The sequence below is a fragment of the Gouania willdenowi genome, chromosome 14 (genome assembly GCF_900634775.1).
Source record: "Gouania willdenowi chromosome 14, fGouWil2.1, whole genome shotgun sequence".
In the NCBI taxonomy this organism is placed as follows: domain Eukaryota; kingdom Metazoa; phylum Chordata; class Actinopteri; order Blenniiformes; family Gobiesocidae; genus Gouania; species Gouania willdenowi.
The window spans coordinates 21852791-21875301 of NC_041057.1; the positions used below are offsets into that span (position 1 = coordinate 21852791).

Below are 22511 nucleotides of genomic sequence, written 5' to 3' on the forward strand. Positions count from 1 at the left end.
GTCCTGGGACCAATCGATACTTGATGCCAAACCCTAATCATCATCATCTAGGAAGTAATATTTTCACCATTGTTTATTTGTTTGTTTCCCTGAAAGATCAAAAAGTACATAACAGATTTTGACAAAACTGAATGCCATTTAACGGAAGCAAAGATTCTATTATATTTTGAAGGAGATCCAGATGAATATATTGATTCTGGATCAGTTTAAAAAATCTATCTCATAATTGTCGAAATTTCAAAAGTTCTTATATCTGTTCTTAAATGACCAATCTTTATGAATTTTGACTCAGTTATGTGTGATTGGTTACTCAATTACCCAACCAAATTTCACCTGGACTAGATTTGGATTGCGCATTTTATTAATGTTAATGTAAGTAATGTTTTTTCTTTTTTTTTTTTTTTTTAATAGAAATGTCCATACATTGTTACTTACTGTATCTTTATTAATTGGGATATACATTTCTTCCAAGTCTTTAAAGTACATGCACACTTCTGTCAAAATGTAGATTTGGCATTGTTATATTATAATTTAAAAAAAAAAAACTTAATTACATAATCCTTGTGAAGGGTTGATTAGTTTTAGAAATACTTCACCCTTTATTTCAAGTTTACAAATTGCAGACTTTAAAGTGATTTAAACAATCAGACAACACCATTTTTTATTGATATATATATATATAGCAATAAAAAATGGTGTTGTCTGATTGTTTTATTATTATGGTATTGAAACATCTTCTCTATTACCTGAAGTGTTTATGTAAGTTTGCTCCCTGGTGTTGCATTTTGGAATTTCATACAGATATATATGCATTATTCATAACAATATTGTGATGACATTTGTTTGTCAAAGGTGTTTATGACATCGTGAGGTGCTTGTATTGGTGTGTTCATGATGAAACGCAGGGCAAAAGACAAGAGGCATCACATTTCAGCAACATTTATTTCCACTTTTTACACACCAAACGTGCATACCAAGAAAAGTAAAATTGATCATATAAATACTTTTAATGTTAATACCAGTACAACAAATATGGCTCTACTGATTCTAGGTTTGTTTAGAAAATGTCATCCACTGTTGTGCAACTCCCAAAGAGTTCTGTGCATGACTTTTTGGAACATTTCAGATGTTGACGTGTCGCCCTGCGTTCTGCAATGTTTGTGCTGAAGGTTAGAGTCACTGAGAAGAAAGAAGAAAGTTGTTGTTTCTCTTCAGACTGCGTCTTATTTTACATATGAACAACCTTGATTCTCCTGCAGAAACAGTGCCATGCATTTTACTAAATGATTTGTGCTGGGGAGCAAAGGAGCACCCCCCCCTCACACACACACACACACACACACACACACACACCCACACCCACGTGCACGCACACACACATCACACATTTTCATCATGTGCACTCCAATCTAAATGTGTTTTCTCTGTTCCAGCTTGACCTTGTTAAAGAAAACATGTGAACAAAGTATGATACAGCTGTTTCCTTTGTACAAGAACACATCAATACACAACAGTCATGGCAAAATATTACATACGCCACCGTAAAGAAAAAAAAGCTACCAAGAAACTATTAGTCTGATAACGTGCAAAGGTAAACATACCAAGACTTCCACAATATTCTCACCAACAATGTTCATCTTTAGCTGAATAGAATAATAAATGTATAGACGGAGTGTTAAATATCTCACAATATGTTTCCTATCTTTCATTTAATGACAAATACTGCACAATATCCTCACATGCACAGTCATTAATGTTGTATTAGCAATTTTTTTGAAAAAAAAACAAAAAAAAACAAATCAAACACAAGAAGAAGACATGGGTGGCATGGGCCCCTTGTGTCAAGAAAGAACAGCTGCAGTGATCTAAGCTGAAAACAATCCAAGCAATAAATGTCAAAATTTACATGAAAAAGTGGGGGAAAAAAAGCTGAGTGAGCATTCCTTCACAGCATCGTGGTTGGTAGAAAAGTTACATCACATCATGAGCAGTATCAATAATAAATAATGGTACAAATACTTTGAAATCTTTGTGAAAGTAGACAAAACAGTGAGGAAACACTTCCAGTCAACTATAAAAACCAGAAAAGGTATCATGTCTGTGCTTTGTTCTTTAGAAGCCAGGTACGTGGCAGTACGCCTCCAACGAGGCCAGCAGGATGTAGAGAAACCAGACGGACAGGAAGAGGAAGAATGTGAGGAGCTTGGCAGTCCGAGGGCCTCCCAGCTCTCCTCCTGACACACTGGGGCGTCGGCGGTAGAGCAGCACCATCACACACACCACCGCCATGATGGTGAAGAGTGTGACGGAGAAGGCCAGGGACCCTGGGTTGACCTTGAACGGCTTGTTCAAGGTGCGCCAGTAAACCGCAGCGATGGTCCACGCCACGCCGATGCCCAGGAACACATTCACAGCGTTGCTGCCCGTCACGTTTCCAATTGAGGCGTCGGCGTATTGATCCTGGATGGCAGCCACTTTACTTGCAAATGTGTCTGTAAGTCAGAGAGGAGCCGGTAAATTTGTATGAAGGACATTTTAATGAAGGTCTGGAGCTTCGGGGCATAAATCTATTGATGCAACCATCAGATAGGAAAAGAAAAACTATTACTGGTATTTCAGCAACACGAAGTGTCCATTACATCATCAATACATCTTAAAATGGGTGCTGAGAAAACTAGAAACACTAAATCTGTGAGCACACAAATATATCACAATCTTCTTCCAGTACATCTCTGCTCCACACTGTTCAAACCTCTCAAATGTAAATCTGAAATTCTGAAGCATTGTTTGAGATTTAGAATTCTTAATGTATTGGAGATAACCTCAGTTAACTCTAAGGTATATAAATGTTACCCCTGAATGTACAAAAACTTTTAGAAGTATAATAAGTTCAACATATTAGATTAATTTATGCAACAGTTAGTTCGGACCATGTAATATGATTGGACAACAGACATTCCAAGAATAACAACAGCACCGGGACTTCTTACGAATCATATCACTCCGCTGTACAGCTGATCTAAATAAACACTGTTACATCTTGGGCAAACTACACCGCAGCAAACTGTGCTCTCCAGTTGTGGAACTATTTTTGTTGGCAGAGCCAAATGATTAAATAAGCAAACAAATCATAATCTCTTGTCACTTTTTACTGTTAACTAATAAAATGTGCTTGTAGAACTGTTGTATAAAAGCAATATTACACTCAAGGTCACGCTGAAGTGGTGAAATATCAGCACTGGTGTGATTATGACTGAATCACACCAGTGCTAATATTTCAGCACAGCATCCCTCTCGTGTGATATTGCTTAAGTAAAATATGTCCTGTATCAATTTAACCAAGTTAATATTGTAAGATCCTAAAAGATGAAGATTATTCCACTTGGTATATAGAACATCCAACTTTGAAAAATGAAGGATTTACAGCTGAGAGGTGAAGCATTGCTTGGACACCTGGACATTAAACCAGACCCTGTTACCAGCCCTCTGTCTGGCAAAAACGCAGATATCTAAAGACCTGTTTAAAAAAATTAAAAAAATAAAAAATAAAAAAATAAATAAAGACCTGATTCTGCCAGTGAACAATTCTTGCATAGAGCTAAAGTCCTTTTTCTAATCTCCTGTCGTAGTGCAGTGCTTCCCAAACTGAGGGGCGCGTGAGCATTAACAAAAGAAAAAAAAAAAGTTATTTTTTTCTCTTTGCACCTAAAAAACTTTATTACTGCTCTAAAATATGTGATTGTACATTTTATGTTATTCTAATATAGTTTTGAAGAATAGTTACAGTTTTGATCTTTTTACATAAAATAAATCAGGTGCTGTGCTTTAGGTCATAGAAATAGGGGCCTATGTTTAAAAAAGAATTCTGCAATATTGTGTGTGCATGTGTGCGTGGTGCGTGTGTGTGTGTGTGTTTGTCCTTTGCATTGCAAGATAAAGAATTGGATGAGATTCCGTACCTCATGAGCCTAATCTGTATAAAAAAGCAATAGAAAATTGATGTGTTGAGCTTTTTGGTAAAATAAAACAATTTTTGTACATATTTGGCTGTGATTTCTTTTACTAAAACAGGTTCAATTCCAAACTTTTTCCCAACCTGTTTGCGTAATAACACATCCTTTGCCTGATGAATTAATAGGTTTTTCATCAAAAGCAAATGGAAACAATAATTTCAGATCACATTGTAAGCAAAGATTTTTCATAGTTCAGTTGATTTTTATTTTAAAAGCCAAAATAAAAGCTTCCTGAAACAATAACAAATACCACTGCAAGAATATCAGGTGACACTATCATTACCACTCACTCCTTCCCTCTGCCCACAGCCACCGCCATTATAGTTAAGGCTCACGCCAACAACTTCACATCTCACTTTACAGTAATCAACTCTTCCCCACCCTTCCATTTCTCTTCCTTGAATCGCTCCTCCCTGCTCTCTTCCCCCTCCACCTCCCCCCCACCCCTCACCTCGGTGCAACACTGCCCTCTCTTTTTATATTCTCCCTTTAATAAAATGTTTCTTACCCTTCCTTAGGGAGGGCTGGTGATGGTCACAATTATGCAATAAAATAATGCAATTTATTTAATTGCAATAACAAAAAAAATAAAAAATAAAATGCATCGCTGTCTAAAAAAAGATTGCACTTCTTGTAGTGTTGACCTTTGACAGCATGTGCAGACAAGTAAAAAGAAAAAAAAAAAAAGGTGACACTATCATCTCCCTATCTGTCATTTTGTTGAAGTCTGCTGTGAACACAGTCTTCTGACCAGCATTAATTGATGAGGTTGACGTTGAACCTCACTGACACCCACCTGGAACTGAAGTGCCGAGGGCCACAAACACTACAGCCGTGACCGAGTCTTTCAGACCGATGGTGCAGCCGAAATGTGAGGCCAAGTCTCCGGTCACAGCTGTCAGAACGCCGATGAGGGAAATGGAGACAAAGAAGCAGGCCCAGCCATTCCAGTACTCAGTGGGAGGGACAAACGCAAAGAGGACTTTCCAGAACACTGTCAGGAAGTGCATGATGTAATCAAAGCAGGAGGGCAAGCGCTCCTCTCCGCTATCTTCCTCATCATCATCACCTGGAAGAGACAGGGGATGAGGTGAAGCATTAAGGCCTGGAAAAATACACTTTAATAGTTGCTTCTGTTTTTTTTGTTTTTTTTTTAAATGTTGCTGCAAATGTCTTCATTCTGTGAATATCTACGATGCACTAACTTTAGTCATCTCGGATAAAAAGGCAGTGAACTCCTGAGGGTGACAGCCTGAGAGCATTAAGAGAAGATTAAAGGCGTACATTAGTGTTCACTATATTCTCAGCGCTGTTTAAGAGATGATTACTTCATGGTGTTCAGAACCAGGTGATATGGTCCCATTGAGGTGTTGTGTGAATGCTTAGAAAAGGTAAACAGCTGGATGAGTGAAAACTTCCTTCAACTAAATCATGACAAGGTGGAGGTAATTGTCATTGGTAACAAGGACAAGAGGACTGTGGTCAGCAAGTATCTTGAGTCTGGATGTCAAAAGCTAAAGAACAAGTCTGAAACCTTAGTGTTCTGATGGTCCCAGATCTGACATTCAGCAATCAAATGAAATCAATTACCAAAACAGCCTTCTACCATCTAGAGAACATCTCCATAGTCAAAGGTTTAATGACTCAGAAAGATCAGGAGAACCTGTTCCATGCTTTTATCTCCAACAGACTGGACCTCAAACAGCTACAGCTGGTTCATAACAGCGCAGTTTGGGTCTTAACCAGATCAAAGAGGTCAGAACACATTACTGACTTCCAGTCAGTCTCAGAATAGATTTTAAAGTTATGCTGCTGCTGGTGTATAAATGGGTTAGGTCCAGATTAGAATACATCAATTACATGTTAGTCAGGTATGAACCCAGCAGGTCTCTCAGATCTATTGACACAGGTCAGATAGTGGAGCCCAGAGTTCACAGCAAACATGGTTTTTAGTTGTTATGCTGCAAAACAGTGGAACAAACTGTTAGCAGAGCTGCAGTCACTCTTTTTCTCTACTGCGCATGACTGAGATTTTCAATCATTTTATGTTGATTTAATGTTTATACTGCTAATTTTTATGTTGTTATTGATTTTTTTTTTTAAGTGTTGGATGATTTCTATTTCACTTTTTAATCATTTAAAAAGCGCGTTGAATTGCCCTGTGTATGAAATGTGCCCTACAAATAAATTAGCCTTGCCTTGCCTTTAGGAATCATACTTTAATTGTCATTTTTGTTCATTTTGAAGAGGATTATTATAGTTATGATGAAAAGAAGATTCAAACGAACACTGAAATCATAATGCAAGGAACCCTTATTTATTAGGAAAAATGTTTAATTATAATGAAATTCGTATGTACACAACAAAAAAAAAATATTACTTCAATAATATACATTTTATCTATACACTAAATAAAGTCTATATTGGCACTAAACTGCCAATAAAGGCTTCATTGTTGCTAAATCTTACAACATTTGATCTATCAGGTTATCTTGTTCTTATAGGGCACTTCACTGGTAACACACAGACAGTCTAAAACATCTGTATGTGTAAGATCTAAATTATGTGGCTGACATACACTGAACAAAAATATAAACCCAACATACACAAAAGACCTATTTCTCTCAATTATTATTCACAAATGTGTCTAAATCTGCGTTAGTGATCACTTCTCCTTTGCAGAGATAATCCATCCCACCTCACAGGTGTGGCATATCAAGATGCTGATTAGACAGGTGTGCCTCAGGGTGCAGGCCACAATAAAAGGCCACCCTGAAATGTGCAGTTTTGCTTTATTGGGGGGTCAGAGAACCAGTCAGTGTCTGGTGTGACCACCATTTGCCTCAGGCAGTGCAACACATGTCCTTGGCATAGAGTTGATCAGGTTGTTGATCGTGGCCTGTGGAATGTTGGTCCACTCGTCTTCAATGGCTGTGCAAAGTTGCTGGATATTGGCAGGAACTGGAAGATGCTGTCATATACGCCGATCCAGAGCATCCCAAACATGTTCAATGGGTGACATATACGGTGAGTGGCCATACAAGAACTGGGATGTTTTCAGCTTCCAGGAATTGTGTACAGATCCTTGCAACCTGGGGCCGTGCATTACCATGCTGCAACATGAGGTGATGGTCGTGGATGAATGGCACAACAGGCCTCAGGCATAGGCGGAGTTTGAGATTCTTGCCGGGGGGGCAGCAAAAAAACAAAACAAAAATATATATATACTGTATGTATATATATTTAAAAGAGAGAGAACATCTCGAGTTTCGCTTCACAAATAAGGAATGAAGGCAAATATACCAATCTAACTGTTTTCATTATTATCATTTCTGTAACATAAGTTTTGAAAGCTGTATTATGGACCTGCCAAAAATCAATCCAAAATGCAGCTTGAAATGTTCAGCCCCCACTGTAACTTAAAGAAGGAGATTTGCTCAAGATAAGCAGTGTTATTATTTATTATGTTCTACTACATGATATATCATACAACACTCGATACATGTGCTTTAATATGTGAGCTATACTTTAACATGGAGGGATAGACTTGCTGTCAGTTGTAAATCACTAAGTTCAACAACAGGTAGGATAGAATAAAAGGATCCATATGGATTAAAATCATTTAAAAGTCCAACAACATAATTATGGCATTAAACGTATCTAACAACTTAACTCCGCAGTCAGCATTTGATTGTCTATGTGCTTCTGTGGTCGGTGGATGCGCGGTAGATTATCACAACATCGCTCAATCCCCCGCTTTATGTCTAGACCCTGAGGGCAGGGTTTGCTCATTGTTTTCTCAGTGCATTACTACAAACAACAGACTAGTGAGTCTATGGAGCACCCACGGTGTCCTCCATGGTGTAAACAAAGCACTCAGCTGCTACGGGAAGCAGGATGGTCAGATGTCATTGGCTGCTGGTCCTTTAAAACTTTTTTACTTGATTTTTATTTTGTGAACTTTTGAATTTTATATCGCCATTTTTATTATTTCGGAGTCTGTGTTTTTAGGCAATTAAAACATTTGTATATTGTGTAAGTTATACAAAAATTCTGAAAACTGTAATAAAAACTTTTTACCACTGGGGGGGCAATACCCCCCCTGCCCCTGCAAACTCCACGTATTGCTTCAGTATCTCGTTACGATATCTCTGTGCATTCAATATGGCATCAATAAAATGGACCTGTGTTCGTTGTCCATAACATACGCCTACCCATACCATAACCCCACTCAATCATAATGTTGACACCCACACAACACCATACACACTGCCCTGAACAGTGTAAACTGGGATTCAGCCATAAAGAGAACACCTCTCCAACATGCCAGATGCCACTGAATGTGAGCATTTGCCCACTCAAGTCGGTTACGACGACAAACTGCAGTCAGGTCAAAACCCCAAATAATACGACGAGCATGCAGATGAGCTTCCCTGAGACAATTTCTGACAGTTTTCTCAGAAATTCTTTGGTTATGCAAACCGTTTGTTGCAGCAGCTGTCCGAGTGGCTGGTCTCTGACGATCATGGAGGTGAACATGCTGAATGTGGAGGTCCTGGACTGGTGTGGTTACAAGTGGTCTGCTGTTGTGAGGCCGGTTGGATGTACTGCCAAATTCTCTGAAATGCCTGAAATACCATTCAATTCATGGGCAACGGCTCTGGTGGTGGACATTCCTGCAGTCAGCATGCCAATTGCACACTCCCTCAGAACTTGCGACATCTGTGACATTGTGCTGTGTGATTAAACCAAACATTTTTACTGTACCTAGCCTGAGGCACACCTGTGCAATAATCATGCTGTCTCATCAGCATCTTGATATGCTACACCTGTGAGGAGGAATTGGATTATCTCTGCAAAGGAGAAGTGCTCACTAACACAGATTTAGACACATTTGTGAATATATAAAATGTTTAAGATCTTTGAGTTCAGCTCATAAAAAATGGGAGCAAAAACAAAAGTGTGGCGTTTAATTTTTTGTTCAGTGTCGTTAAAAGGGGATGATGGTTATTTCTGTACATCAGCCTGTTTTATGTGCCCTAAACTCACAGGCTGTAGCACATTAGTGTGGGAATAGGATTGTCCCTCTGATCCAAAAACATTTTCTTATTGATCTATTTCTTATTTACTGAACTCTTATGTTATGTACAGACAGTAAAGAGGGGAAGGAGTGATAATGGTTATTTCCGACACTTGACTGCTCTCCGTCTCCGTGCTGAGACGCAACTTCTCTACCTCGCTCTGCTGGATAAAGCCTTTAATATGTTTGCTGTGACTGCTTTGTAAAGCACCTGTGAACTTGTAAATAGCTAAGGAAGAATTGTTTGCTCGTGTGGGAATTGTGCTGGTGGTGCTAATAGGTTTGACAGATCTGCTGCCACTGTCCGCAGTGCAGACAGGTCAGGGAATATAGATAATGTTGTACCCACTGTAAACCTCGACAAATATTTCAAAGCACAGGCCAAACTGCAGCATAAAAGAGATGTACGGAATATTGCAAGCCATTGCAACTTGAAACTCGTGTTTTCATGTTTTATTATGAATGTCACATTCTTTGCAGTCCACCTGTCATGGTCTGTTATGTTGAGTTTGTTTTCAGCCCTGTGTGGGTCATGTTTTGGTTCATTTTTTGTTTATTTTCCATTTGTGTGGCATTTAGGATTTTGATGATGTTGTGAAATTGTTAAGCTGACATATTTTATTTAGCAACATCTATTCTGAATAGTCAACTAGTGTTTTGTAATCCAAAAGTGGTAAACTAAACTGCTTTTATTTTGAAGGTTTTCTGGTGGAATCCAATCCTATCGCGCTTATAACTCTAAATGACTGTAATTAGCTATTTTTCCAAGTGTTTTAGAATCTACTAATGAGGTAATTATGTATTTTTTTTTTTTTTTAGTTTTGCATTAGAAATGAGTGTAAAAAGAACATTTCCCTCATAGCATCACAGCCGACATTTCGATTTCTCAATAATCTTAATTATACATCTTTCAATAGTTTGATATTTACTTATATATCTGGTTCAAAAACTTAAATTAATAAATGAGATTGTATTTGAGAAACTGAATATGTTTTTCACATTGAATCATGGTCCGTTGACAGAGACTAATTGTGGGTCCTAAAGCAAAAACAGTTGCAAATCACTGTTCTATATGAAAGTGTGTGATATTAATTGATTAATTTAGTGAGGTTCAGAACGACTTAATCCTGCTTGAGTTACCGGGTTACGGCCTCACACGACTCCCAGTGTGCTGTGTGGTTAAATCAGCTAATTAAACCTGTCCATACAGCTTTTAATCAGGGCTCGAAATGTTCATTTAAGCCGTAAATACTCATGCAGTAGCATCGACGGCCACACAAAGAGCAGTCTGCTTGACCCAAACAGAAGACAGGAAAGGAGGAAGTATCGTATAAAAGCATATTAACACTGTATCACATTGACTGTGATAAAACCCTCCTCAATCTTAACCTTTTTTGATGGAAGGTTTTTCTTCAGTCCCCACTAGTAAGAAGGGTTTTTGAAATACTTTAATGACTTCATGAAGATTCAATTTGTTTTCTGATAACATAATTGCACAGTGTAAAAAAATAAAAGTGCAATAAAAAATATGTAAATGCAACCCACCTTTTTAAAGGTGGGTTGCAAAATGAGGCATAATCTTGCCTCATTCGAGAAAAAGTTTCACTTTACCAAACTTAATTTGTCCATTTGTTCTAACCTAAAACAAACCTCTGGAATGCTGAAATGTATTCCAACAGCTTTAGTGTGTGCAGGCTCATGCATTAATTTATTATTTCTGAAAGTACTCAATTGGACGACAGCAGTGGTTTCCAACCAAGTTTGCCTACCTCTGGCGGTACTTGTGCACATTGTAGAGGGTACTTAGAAACATTTATCAATTCATATCCAAGATACTGTGTAATTGCATGAGCCTTTCTGATTCTAGGTCCAACACTTTACATGTCCATCGGCTACAATGGCTAAAACGTCAAAAACCATGAATAAATGGGTTAAAGCCCTCATTAATGTTGCTCAACTTGCCGAAAAAAGTTCAGAGTTGTTTGCTGGAGCACAAAAACAGCATGTAACAAATACAAGTGGTGCTAATGGAAGGATCACTCTTCATTTAACAAAAACAGTCAGGGCTGAGACACATAATGTTGGAGCTACTGCACTAGAGCATTTCGTATTTCAAGTAACAACAAGTCGTTCCAGACAATTGCACAGCAAGATGTCGATAGGTTGGATCCAGCCTTGACTGGTCCCATGGGGATGGCGGATGTGACTCACCTGCGCTGACGGTGACAGCGCTGACAAACTGCTCCCTCCAGCTGCTGCTTCCCACCACCAGGGCCAGGTTCGTCTTCTTGATGAGCTTGTCCACAGTGCTCTTTAAAAGTAAGCAGTCAGAGCGGAGGAATGTGCATTTACACGTATAAAGTATCAGGATCATCTTCACATTATAGGACACTGGGGAGGCTGATGTGGTGAATTAGGGTACAATTAGCAACATCTCTCCTCCATCTGTACTGCAGTGAGTCACCAAAACAGATGCGGGCGAGCTGAAAACTCCACTATCCCACAGGAAAGATGCTCTTTGCCAGCATAAAACAGTTTTACACCACTGCAGAAAATAGATCCGGCATATGAAACTGGAGCATGGTACAGCTTAAGTGGTCATAAATTGTCTCCAAAGGGCACACATTCATTTCATGGTTTAAAATCAGTTTGTGGCCATAGGAGATAAAAAATACAAACCAAATGAAAGGGTTTAAAAATATATTAGCAAATATAAAACTAACAGAGAAGGTGTCATAGTGAAGGAAGGGCTAAATTAACCAAAGTGCATGCCGAAACCAGTGCAGCTCTGCTAGAAAGGCTGCATATCACTAAATGATTTCCTCTGAATTTGACTATTCACGCAGAATAAAATGAAGATGGAGTGTTTCTACATGCAGAGTCTATTGTTACACAACCGTAAGTCATAATTTATCACATATCCCTTGTTAAATTAACTATTAATACCTCACAGGCAAAGCCCAAATAATATGACGGAGCTGGAATATGAGTGAAAGTCAAAAACATCAGCATCTTGAGCTGCTTTTGTTGTGTTTATTATTCCATCAGCTACTTTCTACAGGCACTGACATCTATTTGAATATTTATTGTACAGATTTAGAGTTCCTAAAAGAGAGAAGAAGCTGCATATATACAGTATTGTACCTTGAATTCATAGGATTCCTCTATGACCACCTCTAGCTTGGTGTGCTCTCCCAGAACAGGGCATCCCATCTTTGACACGTCTTCTGCTCCCGCTGCTGTCTTATTATCATTGGTGTCTCCTGCAGTGGAGGAACAGAGCTGTCACTGCAGAGCCGCAGGGAAGAATTGGAATAAACCAAAAGTTCAGCCAGCAGAAAAGGAAGTTGGCATTTATTTCTTTTTTAATATAAAAATCTGTTTCATTCATGCATCCCCGATTTTCTAGGGTGCACCATAAACAGGCTTCAAATGTAACACAAAAAGACATAGAAATGCAGATAGCACAAAAGCTCAGTCCAATGCTAAATAGTTACATCTGTTTAAAATGTGGGTCACATTTGTTAATTTTAGTGATTTCTTGTATCTAAAATGGGTCTCACTTCTCTAGAGCAGCCAAGATGAACATAAATGTCGTGAAGTCAGCAGTTTGTACCTGCATCTCAATAGTTGAACTAATTTAGCAACCCATAGCAAAAAAAGTGAAACCCCTTCATTAAATCAGTTTCAGTTTTTGTAGTCTGGTAGGTTCTTGTCATTTTAGAAGAGAAATTGTGAGTTCAGGTCCACTGTCAACTCAACTTTTCTGTCTTTAATAGTCTAGTGATGGACTGCTGTCATATCCAGGATGGTTTGCACCGCTTTATGTTCAAGGTCAGCAACTCATACAGAACAAGAGCATTCAGAAAGCGCAAACCTCCACCAAATATCCTCTTTTTCCAGAAATTGACAGTTATCTGGATTGAAGATTTTGATCATGGTACCAGGATCATTCCCACTTTAAAAAGCTTGTAATAAATGTCTATCTTCATTAATATCTATTCTATTCTATCCCCATTTATTTGAAAAATCCTGATACAATGCTCAATCTGGATCTGATCCAGAAGAAACTCTGTGGGGTAATTAACAAACTAACTTGACATAACTGAATCAAATTTCATAAAGATCGTTTAGGTAAGACCTAAAATAAAGGGTGGGAAACCAGTTGCTTCTCTAAATCTTTTAGTGACGTAGTTTCATCACCTGCTGCGCGTAATTCACTAAGATTGCAGCAATGATTAGTGCACGTGCAGAACTGGTGCAGACCGCCTGTCATTGGAGAAGTTTTTGAAATTTCTCCAATGATGAGCGAGGGATTTTTTTAAACTGATCCAGAATCATTACACTGATTCAGATCCCCTTGATGTATTCCTGCTAAAAGATAAACCAATGAATTAACGGCGGTGAAAATATTAGCTCCTTGGTGGAGGTAATAAGCAGGTAGAGATGATGTCTTGCAATACATTTCCCAAAGTTCAGGTTTTATTTTTAAACAGAACAGCAGCATATGCAAACCTGAAAATAGCAGGGAACTCATAAATATGCAAATTTCTTGTAGCTCATAGATACGCAAATAGCTTATTTGATATTGGAAGTGTAACACTGACCAATGCAATTAGGCTTAGAGCAATCTAAGTCATGCCCAGCCCCTAAGCATGTTATTGAAATAATAAATCTGACACTTTTCAACTTCAGAGTGAAGATCTTGTGTCAGCTAACGTGATTTGTGGTCAACCGAGAATTTTGATGAGCTTTGCTTAAAGCAGGGGAATAATGAGTAGCATTTTTCTGCAGCCGTGTCCTTAACTCACCATGTCTGTGTCCCACCTCCAGCAGGATGGGCTCCTCCAACACAATCGTGAAAGTCTTGTTTTTCTCGTACTCTTCGTCATCAATGATCTTCACATTCAGCAGCTTCCTAAAAGAGCCGAAGATAAAAAGCGAGGATGAGGATACATTGATTATGTGGACAAACTGACTATGTAAGGACATCAGTGATGAGCCGACCCACACTGAACTCAAATCTCTTCAAAATAGAACAACCAGTGTGAGTTGTTTCCATGCGTTCGTCGAGCTTTCAATAAAACGTATTCCATCCTGCCTACACAATGAATCATGACACAGACCTGTTATTTAACACGTTGGAGGATTTGCACAAATTAACACAATCTTGCTGTGCAAAACGTCACATAAGGATGAAGATAAGGGTATATGGATCATTTACATTTCTATTAATGGGACAGAATATTTCAAGAACACTGAGGAACGTTGAAAACACTTGGCCTTTGAACGTGAGCTACTTAATGATGTTTAAAAATCTATTTAAAAATATAGCATGTCCTCTTAAATGGATTAATGCGTGCACAGCACAGAGTGCCAGGCCGTTATGTTAAATGGTGAACGATGCATCTTCTGCAGTCTGTCTGATTCTCCTTCCACTGTCACAGGCCTCTCTCGCTCGCTCGCTTTCCATCTCCTTAATGATATGTGGGTGGCTGTCTATTTCTGTCTATAAATGCAGTCTAGATTTGACAACACACAGGAAGAGCATGTGCTCACAAAAGACTGATCGTACGTCAGTGGCTGTCCAATGTCATGGAAAGTCAAGCCAGTGGGTGAAAAATCCTCATAATGGCAGCAACAGTGTATGCTGGGTTTACTTTGAAGCATCGTTGCTCAGCCTTAAAATAAAGTGTGAATGTTCAGTTGCTATGGACTGGTGGGATTTTTTTCTTTTTTTATTACATCATATTTCCTGCAGATACGTTTTAATGCTGCAGAGCATCAAGAAAACAAAACAAAATCAAACACTGAATACTAATAAACATCAACACCTCTGACTTCAGTCTTAGAAATAAATGTTAAAAATGAAAGATGCTGAATCAAGGTATAGAACACGTTAGCTGTCTCTTAAGACTCCATAACTTAACATTTATTGATAATTTTCACTTCATCCGAACTTACATGGAGCCCAAATGCTAAAATCAAATGTACAGGTTGTGATCAACAGCTCTACAGTGAGAAACATAAGTGTTTGAACACCCTGCAATTTTGCAAGTTCTCCCACTTAGAAATTATGGAGGGGTCTGAAATTTATATTGTAGGTGCATTTCCACTGCGAGAGTCAGAATTAAAAAAAAAAAAAAAAATGTGTTCAAGTGTTCAGATACTTATGTTCCTCACTGTACATGAGCACCTACAGCACTTACTGTACACCCTATAGACACTGTGTTGGTCAGTAGAAAGCAGCACTTTGTGCAAAAGAAAGCCCACAGGAGAGGAGTTATACCATAAACATTTAATCAAAATTATAAACAGGACTGGACTGGGACCAAAAAATGGCCCTGGCATTTTTGGCCATAGTGGCCCACCACCATACAATATGCAAAAGCACACAACATACAACAAAATATATCTGCACATTGTATTGTTTCAAAAATTAAAACAAAGTGTAGCTGCCTATATGGAAGAGAGTGACCAATTCAAAGTTTCATATGCTGTTTTAATACTTTAAAGATGCTTATCTTGGGAAAGCTGACCACAGTGTTACAATTCCCATGTTGATTGGAAAGTGGATGTCAAAGGAACACTGCTAGAGATGTCTTTTTAGTGTTTAATGAAAGATACTATTTATTCAAATACACAATTGTAGCCACGGTAAGACCATTTATCCATGTAAAATGATAATAATGTAATATATACCGGAATATATATTTAATTCTATCTCTGTCTCACACACACCATGGTGACCACCTCCAAACCAGCAAAGGTTGTAAACAAAACTCTATAGACTCATCATTATGCATGTATTGAGTTTAACTGAATACAATGAAAATATATCAATATTTGCGATAAACCCTTCAGTGCTTTACAGTCATCACTAATTACTTCACTGATTCTTCTGTAGAATACCGAAGCTCGATGATGGTGAGATGGTAGGGTCAAATAGTCCAGAATGTGGTTCACTCCTGCATGCTGGGGCAATGACTCCTTATCTGAAGATATTTCCAAAAATGTCCATTCTCACACAGGTTATATCTGTTCATTATATCATTATATGACATAAATATACCGTCCTTATAAAGATCATCTAATGAACATATTTTATGATCATACCAACTTTTCCAGTAGACCGGTGCTTTTCCAACACAAATAGCAGGGTTGTGCCACAAGGAGGAGTAAGATTTAAGATCTTCTTAGTTGTTTCCAGGTTTGGCACTAAATCGCGAGTACTGCCACCTGAAGTGGCCTGGATGGCAGTGACAGCATTCAGTTTTGAGAGGTAGAGGAATGTTTTTTTTTTTTTAATCTTATCTTTTAATTATTACTACATTAAAATGTGGGACATTTGGCAATGGCAAGAAAGAGTGATGAAATATGTGAGATTCCCGGCCAAAACGGGATACTTGATAGGTATGGTCTGATGGGTCATGTCAAAATATATATAAATAAAAAAATCGGAGCTCACCGGGCCGGCCCACTTCGGGTCGACGGCCCACCGGGCATTGTGCGGTATGCCAGATGGCTAATCCATGCATGGCTACAAACATAACACAGCTCTTAATGAAGCCAGCCCTCCCAGTTATAGTACTGTAACCATCATGTCCCCTGTGGGACTGGTCGGGGAAAGGGTGGCAGCAGTTTCTCACCTATGAGTCATTCCTAAAACCAAACTTAGCCATAATTCATTTGAAAGCCTCACTCTTGGAATGTGTAATGAAGAATAAAACACAAAAATCCATCTTACTGGTTATAATTTACCTTCATATTCAGTTTCTCTCTGAATTCTTTGACTTTCTCACTAATCTGCTGCTGAGTACAGAAAAAAATATGGGCTGTTGTTAAAAAAAGGTCTTGGAAAAGCCAGAACTTCTTATTACCTAACTTTAATTGAGGAAAACAATATTCCTTCAGTACAGTAGCCAGGCTCACCAAAAGTCACAGCTCTGTTGAGCCTTCTGTTCCTGGTAACCTGAGCAGCGATGACTTCATGAACTTCTTTACTGATAATTTAATTGATAACAATTAGAGAAAAAGGTAATGTCTGCCCGGCAGCAGTGGTCAATTATTTCTTAAACAAAGCAGTTCTTAAAATAAGACAGCTGTAATTAAACCTCTCCTTAAAAAGTCAACCCATGATTCAAGCGATTTAACCTATTACCAATATTCAACCTTCCTTTTGTTTCCAAAATCCCTGAAAGAAATCATTGCAGTTCAACTATGTGATCATCTACATAGGAACAATTTATATGACAGCTTTAAGTCTGCCTTTAGAGACCATCACAGCACAGAAACTGCTTTTGTAAAAGTAACCAATGATGTACTTTTAGCCTCAGACTGTCTTTTCTTGGTTCTGGTCCTCTTAGATCTCAGTGCACCGTGCATAGAGTTGATCATATTTTATTGCTGCTGAGACTAGAAACTGTTTTTGGGGTTAAAGAAACAGCACGAGGTTGTTTATCAGACAGAACCCACTTTGTTCATGTCAATAACCTTTCCTCAATGCACGCCAGAGTTACACAAGGTTCAGTTTTAGGACCAATACTCTTTACATTATATATGCTTCCACTAGGTAACTTTATCAGGAACTAAATTATAAATGTCCTTTGCTATGTGGATGATACACAGCTCTAGGTGTCAATGAAATCAGATGAAACTCATCAGTTATTAAAACTCCAGGTTTGTCTTAAAAACATCACATCCTGGATGAGCTGTAACTTTTTTCTTCTTAACCAGGACAAAACCGACGTGATTTTATTTGGTCCAAAGTTCCTTGGAGACAACTATCAGAGCAAATAATATCTCTCTGGATGATTACTCTGCTCTGTTAGCCAGGTACCACAGTAAAAACTTGTGTTATCTTTGAACAAACTGCCAGCAGAGCTGAAGTCAGCATCTAATGTGAACATTTTTAAATCAAAGTTAAAGGCACTTTTTTTTCTCTACTGCATATGATTGAGAGAAAGATTTTTGGCCATGTTGTTGATGTAATGTGTTTGTTGATGATTTGAATTGATTATACTGATGATTTTAATTATTTAATTATCTTATTGATTTTAAACCATTGAATGTTTTTTCATGTAAAGCACATTGAATTGCCTTGTGTATGAAATGCGCTATACAAATAACATTGCCTTGCCTTGCCTTGATACTGACTTATCCTTTAACTCTCATATTAGGCAAATCACAAGGACAGTCTTCTTCCACATTCGTAATATCTTTACAAGCAGGAATATCTTGGCCCAGAGTAATGCTGAAAAACAAATCCATGCATTTGTTACATCTAGACCGGATCTGTAACTCTTCACCTACAGGATGTCCCAGTAACTCATTAAAAAGTACCCAGTTAATTCAGAATGCTGCAGCCAGAATACTAACAGGTACGAACAGGAGAGAGCATGTTACTCCAGTATTGGCTTCCCTTCATTGGCTTCCTATAAAATCTAGAGTGTAATTTACAATCCTCCTGTTAGCCTACAAAGCTCTACATGATCAAGCTCCTGTATATCTTAAAGACCTGTTAGCAGTGACGTGCCGTGAGCACTAGGGTTGGGTAGGCAGGGCGTTCAAAATCGAGACCACCAATGTCAACACCAATGACAATTTCATATGTTTCTCCTGGCAAGTGTTAATTCAATTCAATTGAACTTTATTTGTATAGCGCAATTTACAACAAAGTGCGCTTATCAAAATTATAAAATTCATAATAAGAAAGAAAAAACTCAACAATATCCACACGAACAAGCATTTAGCCATCTAACAAAATCAACGTTGTAAAACACCATTAAAGAAACATAAACAATTATTTAATATAGCCTCCATACTCTCCCAACAAGATATTTCTCATGACACGGCAGCACATCTGTTGTTTGCGTTGGAAACACAGAAACATGGAGAAAATGACAACAACTCAGAACAGCCTCAGTGAGGCTCATCCACAAAGTCAATCCTTCCTTTTGTACCATTCACTGTGAAAAATACGAACAATGTTCTGACTTTACCTTTGCTGAAGGTCTGGTAGCTCAGGTGTTGGTCTCTCATCTTTTAAAAGCTGTCATTTTTTCTTTATCATCTCTAGCGCTGTCATCCTGACTGTAGTGTTATCCTGTCCACTAGCTAGAGAACGTAGCAGCAGCGGTCACGTGACATCAATTCACTAATGCACTGTGAACTTACGTATAGCATTTAGCATAGTGCGGTTACGTCCAAAGGCAGCGTAGAGAGCTGCCTTTTACGTAAATGGTTGTCATCTTGGGGACCTGACTGACAATGTGCTTTTGGGAGACGGTGTGGCCTCCTCCTGCCTTACAGCGGTTAGGAAATAGAGATGTTTAGCGATTTGGGCTATGAAAAGCACAAAATGCTGACACTTTTAAACTTATAGGTACTGTAGGCTATTGGAAATTGAAAAATAAATAATTTATAATTATATTATAATTAAAACAAATAATCAAAATATCAATTCACCCGTGGCTACCCCGACTGCACGTCACTGCCTGTTAGTGTCCTATTGTTCAGGCAGAACATTCAACTCCAAGTTTACTGGTCTTCTGGAGGTTCCAAGCGTGTCTTGGAGTAGAACAGGAGGCAGAGGGTTCAGCTACCAGGCTCCTCTCCTCGCCTTTCGAACCAGCTCCCAGTCTCAGTACGGGAGGCTGCTACTCTCTTCATATTTAAGGCTACACTTAAAACCTGCTTATTGAAAAAAGCGAATATCGAATACTGTAAAAGCGTTAATCTAACCTCTAGAGACAAAGCCCTAAACCTAAAAATAGGAACCACAAACTTAAATTGTATAGTAGAACACCAAACAATACATTCAAACACAATCCAACCCCACCCCCTCCTTTTACACAGTTGTGGTTAAAGCTGATATCCGGAGTTTCTGAGAAATCTATGTTCATGTATGATTCTTTTGAAATCCAATATACAAATTGCAAATCGTGCCGCGATCGCCCAGGCAATAGGCTTCGACTTTCTGTAGTGAAGAATGTCAATCAAAGTGAATGCGTGTGCGTAAACTGTGTACGGAAACAAGGCATAGCAAACAGGTATCAGTCTGAGCAGCATAGCATCATGGAGGAGCGCTTGGCTCTTACATCAGAAATGTCCATCGCCAAAAGAATAACGATGACCCAATAGACTTACTGTATATCAATGCGACCCGATGCGACCTTGTTATGTTCCGCTATGTGCCTGCACAAAAGTAGAGGCATGGTTTCATCCTCCGGATAATCGCTTTACGGTGCATTATGTTTTTATGCAGTCTGTGCTTTCTCCTCGCCCTTCTCTCTCTTTTCTTAGCAATTTTTGTAACAAGTGGTATGCAATGATTTATTGTTTTATTCGGCACAATATAAATATAGTTTGAATTTAATTGAAAAGCTAACTTGAAGCTAGCTAGCATTGGTAGAAGTTGGATGTACCCATACATGAACACCCCACATACTGTGTGAGATAGATTTTTATTAGATTTAATTAATACCAAGTATGATGGGACATTGATTAAACACAAATGTCGGTAGGTGACACCCAAAAAAGATTAGCAAAATCTTGCATAGAATGGTTTTAATAGGCTTGTTCTTGTCTGAAATAATGAAGGAAAAAACGTTTCTAATTTTTCCACAAAAAGTAACATGTAACACGTCATTTCATTCAAGTAAACAGGTCCATGTAAAGCTAACAATTTAGGGATTTAAGCTTGTTTATTCATAGGTTTTCCAGTGTAAGTCGGAAATGTCACACAAAAATCTAAACTTAATACCACCAGCAAATCTAGATTCAACTCACTGACTGTATCAGCCATCTCTGCCTGTTGGTTCATTTCTTGTAATAGTATCACACACACACACACACACACACAAACACACACACACACACACACACACATACACACACACTTATGATGGCTTGATCCATCTGGAACTGCTATAATCTCTCCTGAAATAGAGATACAATCTGGTTGATTTTTTAGGAGCTCATAAAACTGAGGAAAGTGCCGCATTTCTTTGACTGCTTTGAGTCTAACAGGTTTCTGAGTTGCTAGAGAAAATAGAACAACCTGAGACAATGTCTGACCAACTATAATCACTGCTACATCATCAAAGAGGGACCAAATAGCTTTTAAAACCGATTTGTTTACCACGTGTTAGGGCATGTAGCCTACACCTTCTAATAGCTACAAAAGGTACAACCATTAAAGTCACTGGATATCTGGTTGGAGTCTTGGTTGAAAAATACAGTTAAATAACGCTGCTGTTGAGCTAACAATCCTCTCGCTGCCTTAGTGCTATCGATTAAATGAGGTTGTTTCAGAAGGAGGCCATGGGGAACGTGCAGAGACAAACTCAGCTGTAAGTTATTTTTCTCATAAATAACTTATTCCGCAGCTTGTTTCAAATACACAAGCTTTAAGCAGTGTAATAAATACTCTATGTGTTACAAAGGACAGTAACTGAGTCATGTATAAATCTAATATACTAAACTGTATACATAGACACTTTGTTGTATTGTTTTGTTTTTTGTTTTTTTAACATACAATACAATATGTGCCTCTCAAGCAGTCTAGTCTGATTAACTTATTAAGCATTTTAATTTTCTGTAATTTGTTTTTAAAAATATATTTAAAACTTTAATTACCACAATATGTGGTTTGAATGTTGTTTTTTGTCTACTTAAGTTTTGTGTAATTACTTTTGATTAAATAAAGAAGGTGTTTAACAGAGAATACGCTTCCATGTGTATTTCTATGACAGTGAAGGACTTTTTGCCACCTCTACCCTGCTTCCCTCTTTATTAAATTACTCTTTCATCCTCAATCTGCTCATTTTCAGCAGGATATTTTGTTTATTTTACCTGCTTCAAATATTATTACTTTATTATTAATACAGCTCAATGTAGTGTACTAAAAATATGTTTTCCTATGATTCTGTGTTTATCTTGGTGGAGTATCACGTGTTAATTTGAAAAAAATAAAGAAGCATTATCCAACATCGATCTTTTGTGGTTATCAGACATTTTGACACTAATGCTGATGAACAACACATTGCAAAAAGGCGCCCTGGTTTCTTCATGAAATCTATATTAACAAGCAAAGGAGAAGATAATAGTTGATATAAACAGCTTCATAAATAGCTTGTCACTGAGGGGAAATGTTGGAAATAAACCAAAAGGCCCGTATGATTCAAGAGATGACAATTAGTTGATAATGCTCACATGTACAATCTAAAAAGCATTGTTTTTAATGTACTTCCAAGTGTTTTATCTCTTGTGCTTGTATTTACACGCAATCACAAAACTCAAATTGGATGACAGGTGTTTATCCTCAGCTATGTAAGTCATTAGATGTGCAGATTTATGTCAGGAGAAAACAATCAGACCCCATGTCCAACCTGCTACAAAGAAAACATGTTGATGTA

The 22511-nt window shown here is 38.0% G+C and overlaps 1 protein-coding gene across 2 annotated transcripts in view; it reads right to left on the reverse strand.

Moving 5' to 3' along the window:
- Positions 1-923: 923 nt before the first annotated feature.
- slc8a4a (solute carrier family 8 member 4a) overlaps positions 924-22511 on the reverse strand; it is a 44944-nt gene continuing 23356 nt past the window's right edge. For both annotated transcript variants that reach the window (XM_028466448.1, XM_028466449.1), the window contains exons 5-9: positions 13905-14011; positions 12238-12356; positions 11305-11404; positions 4810-5082; positions 924-2492 (exon numbers count right to left, since the gene is read on the reverse strand). In XM_028466448.1, the coding sequence (XP_028322249.1) occupies positions 2113-2492; positions 4810-5082; positions 11305-11404; positions 12238-12356; positions 13905-14011 (979 nt within the window). In that variant the 3' untranslated portion in view covers positions 924-2112. The remainder of the gene's footprint in view (positions 2493-4809; positions 5083-11304; positions 11405-12237; positions 12357-13904; positions 14012-22511) is intronic.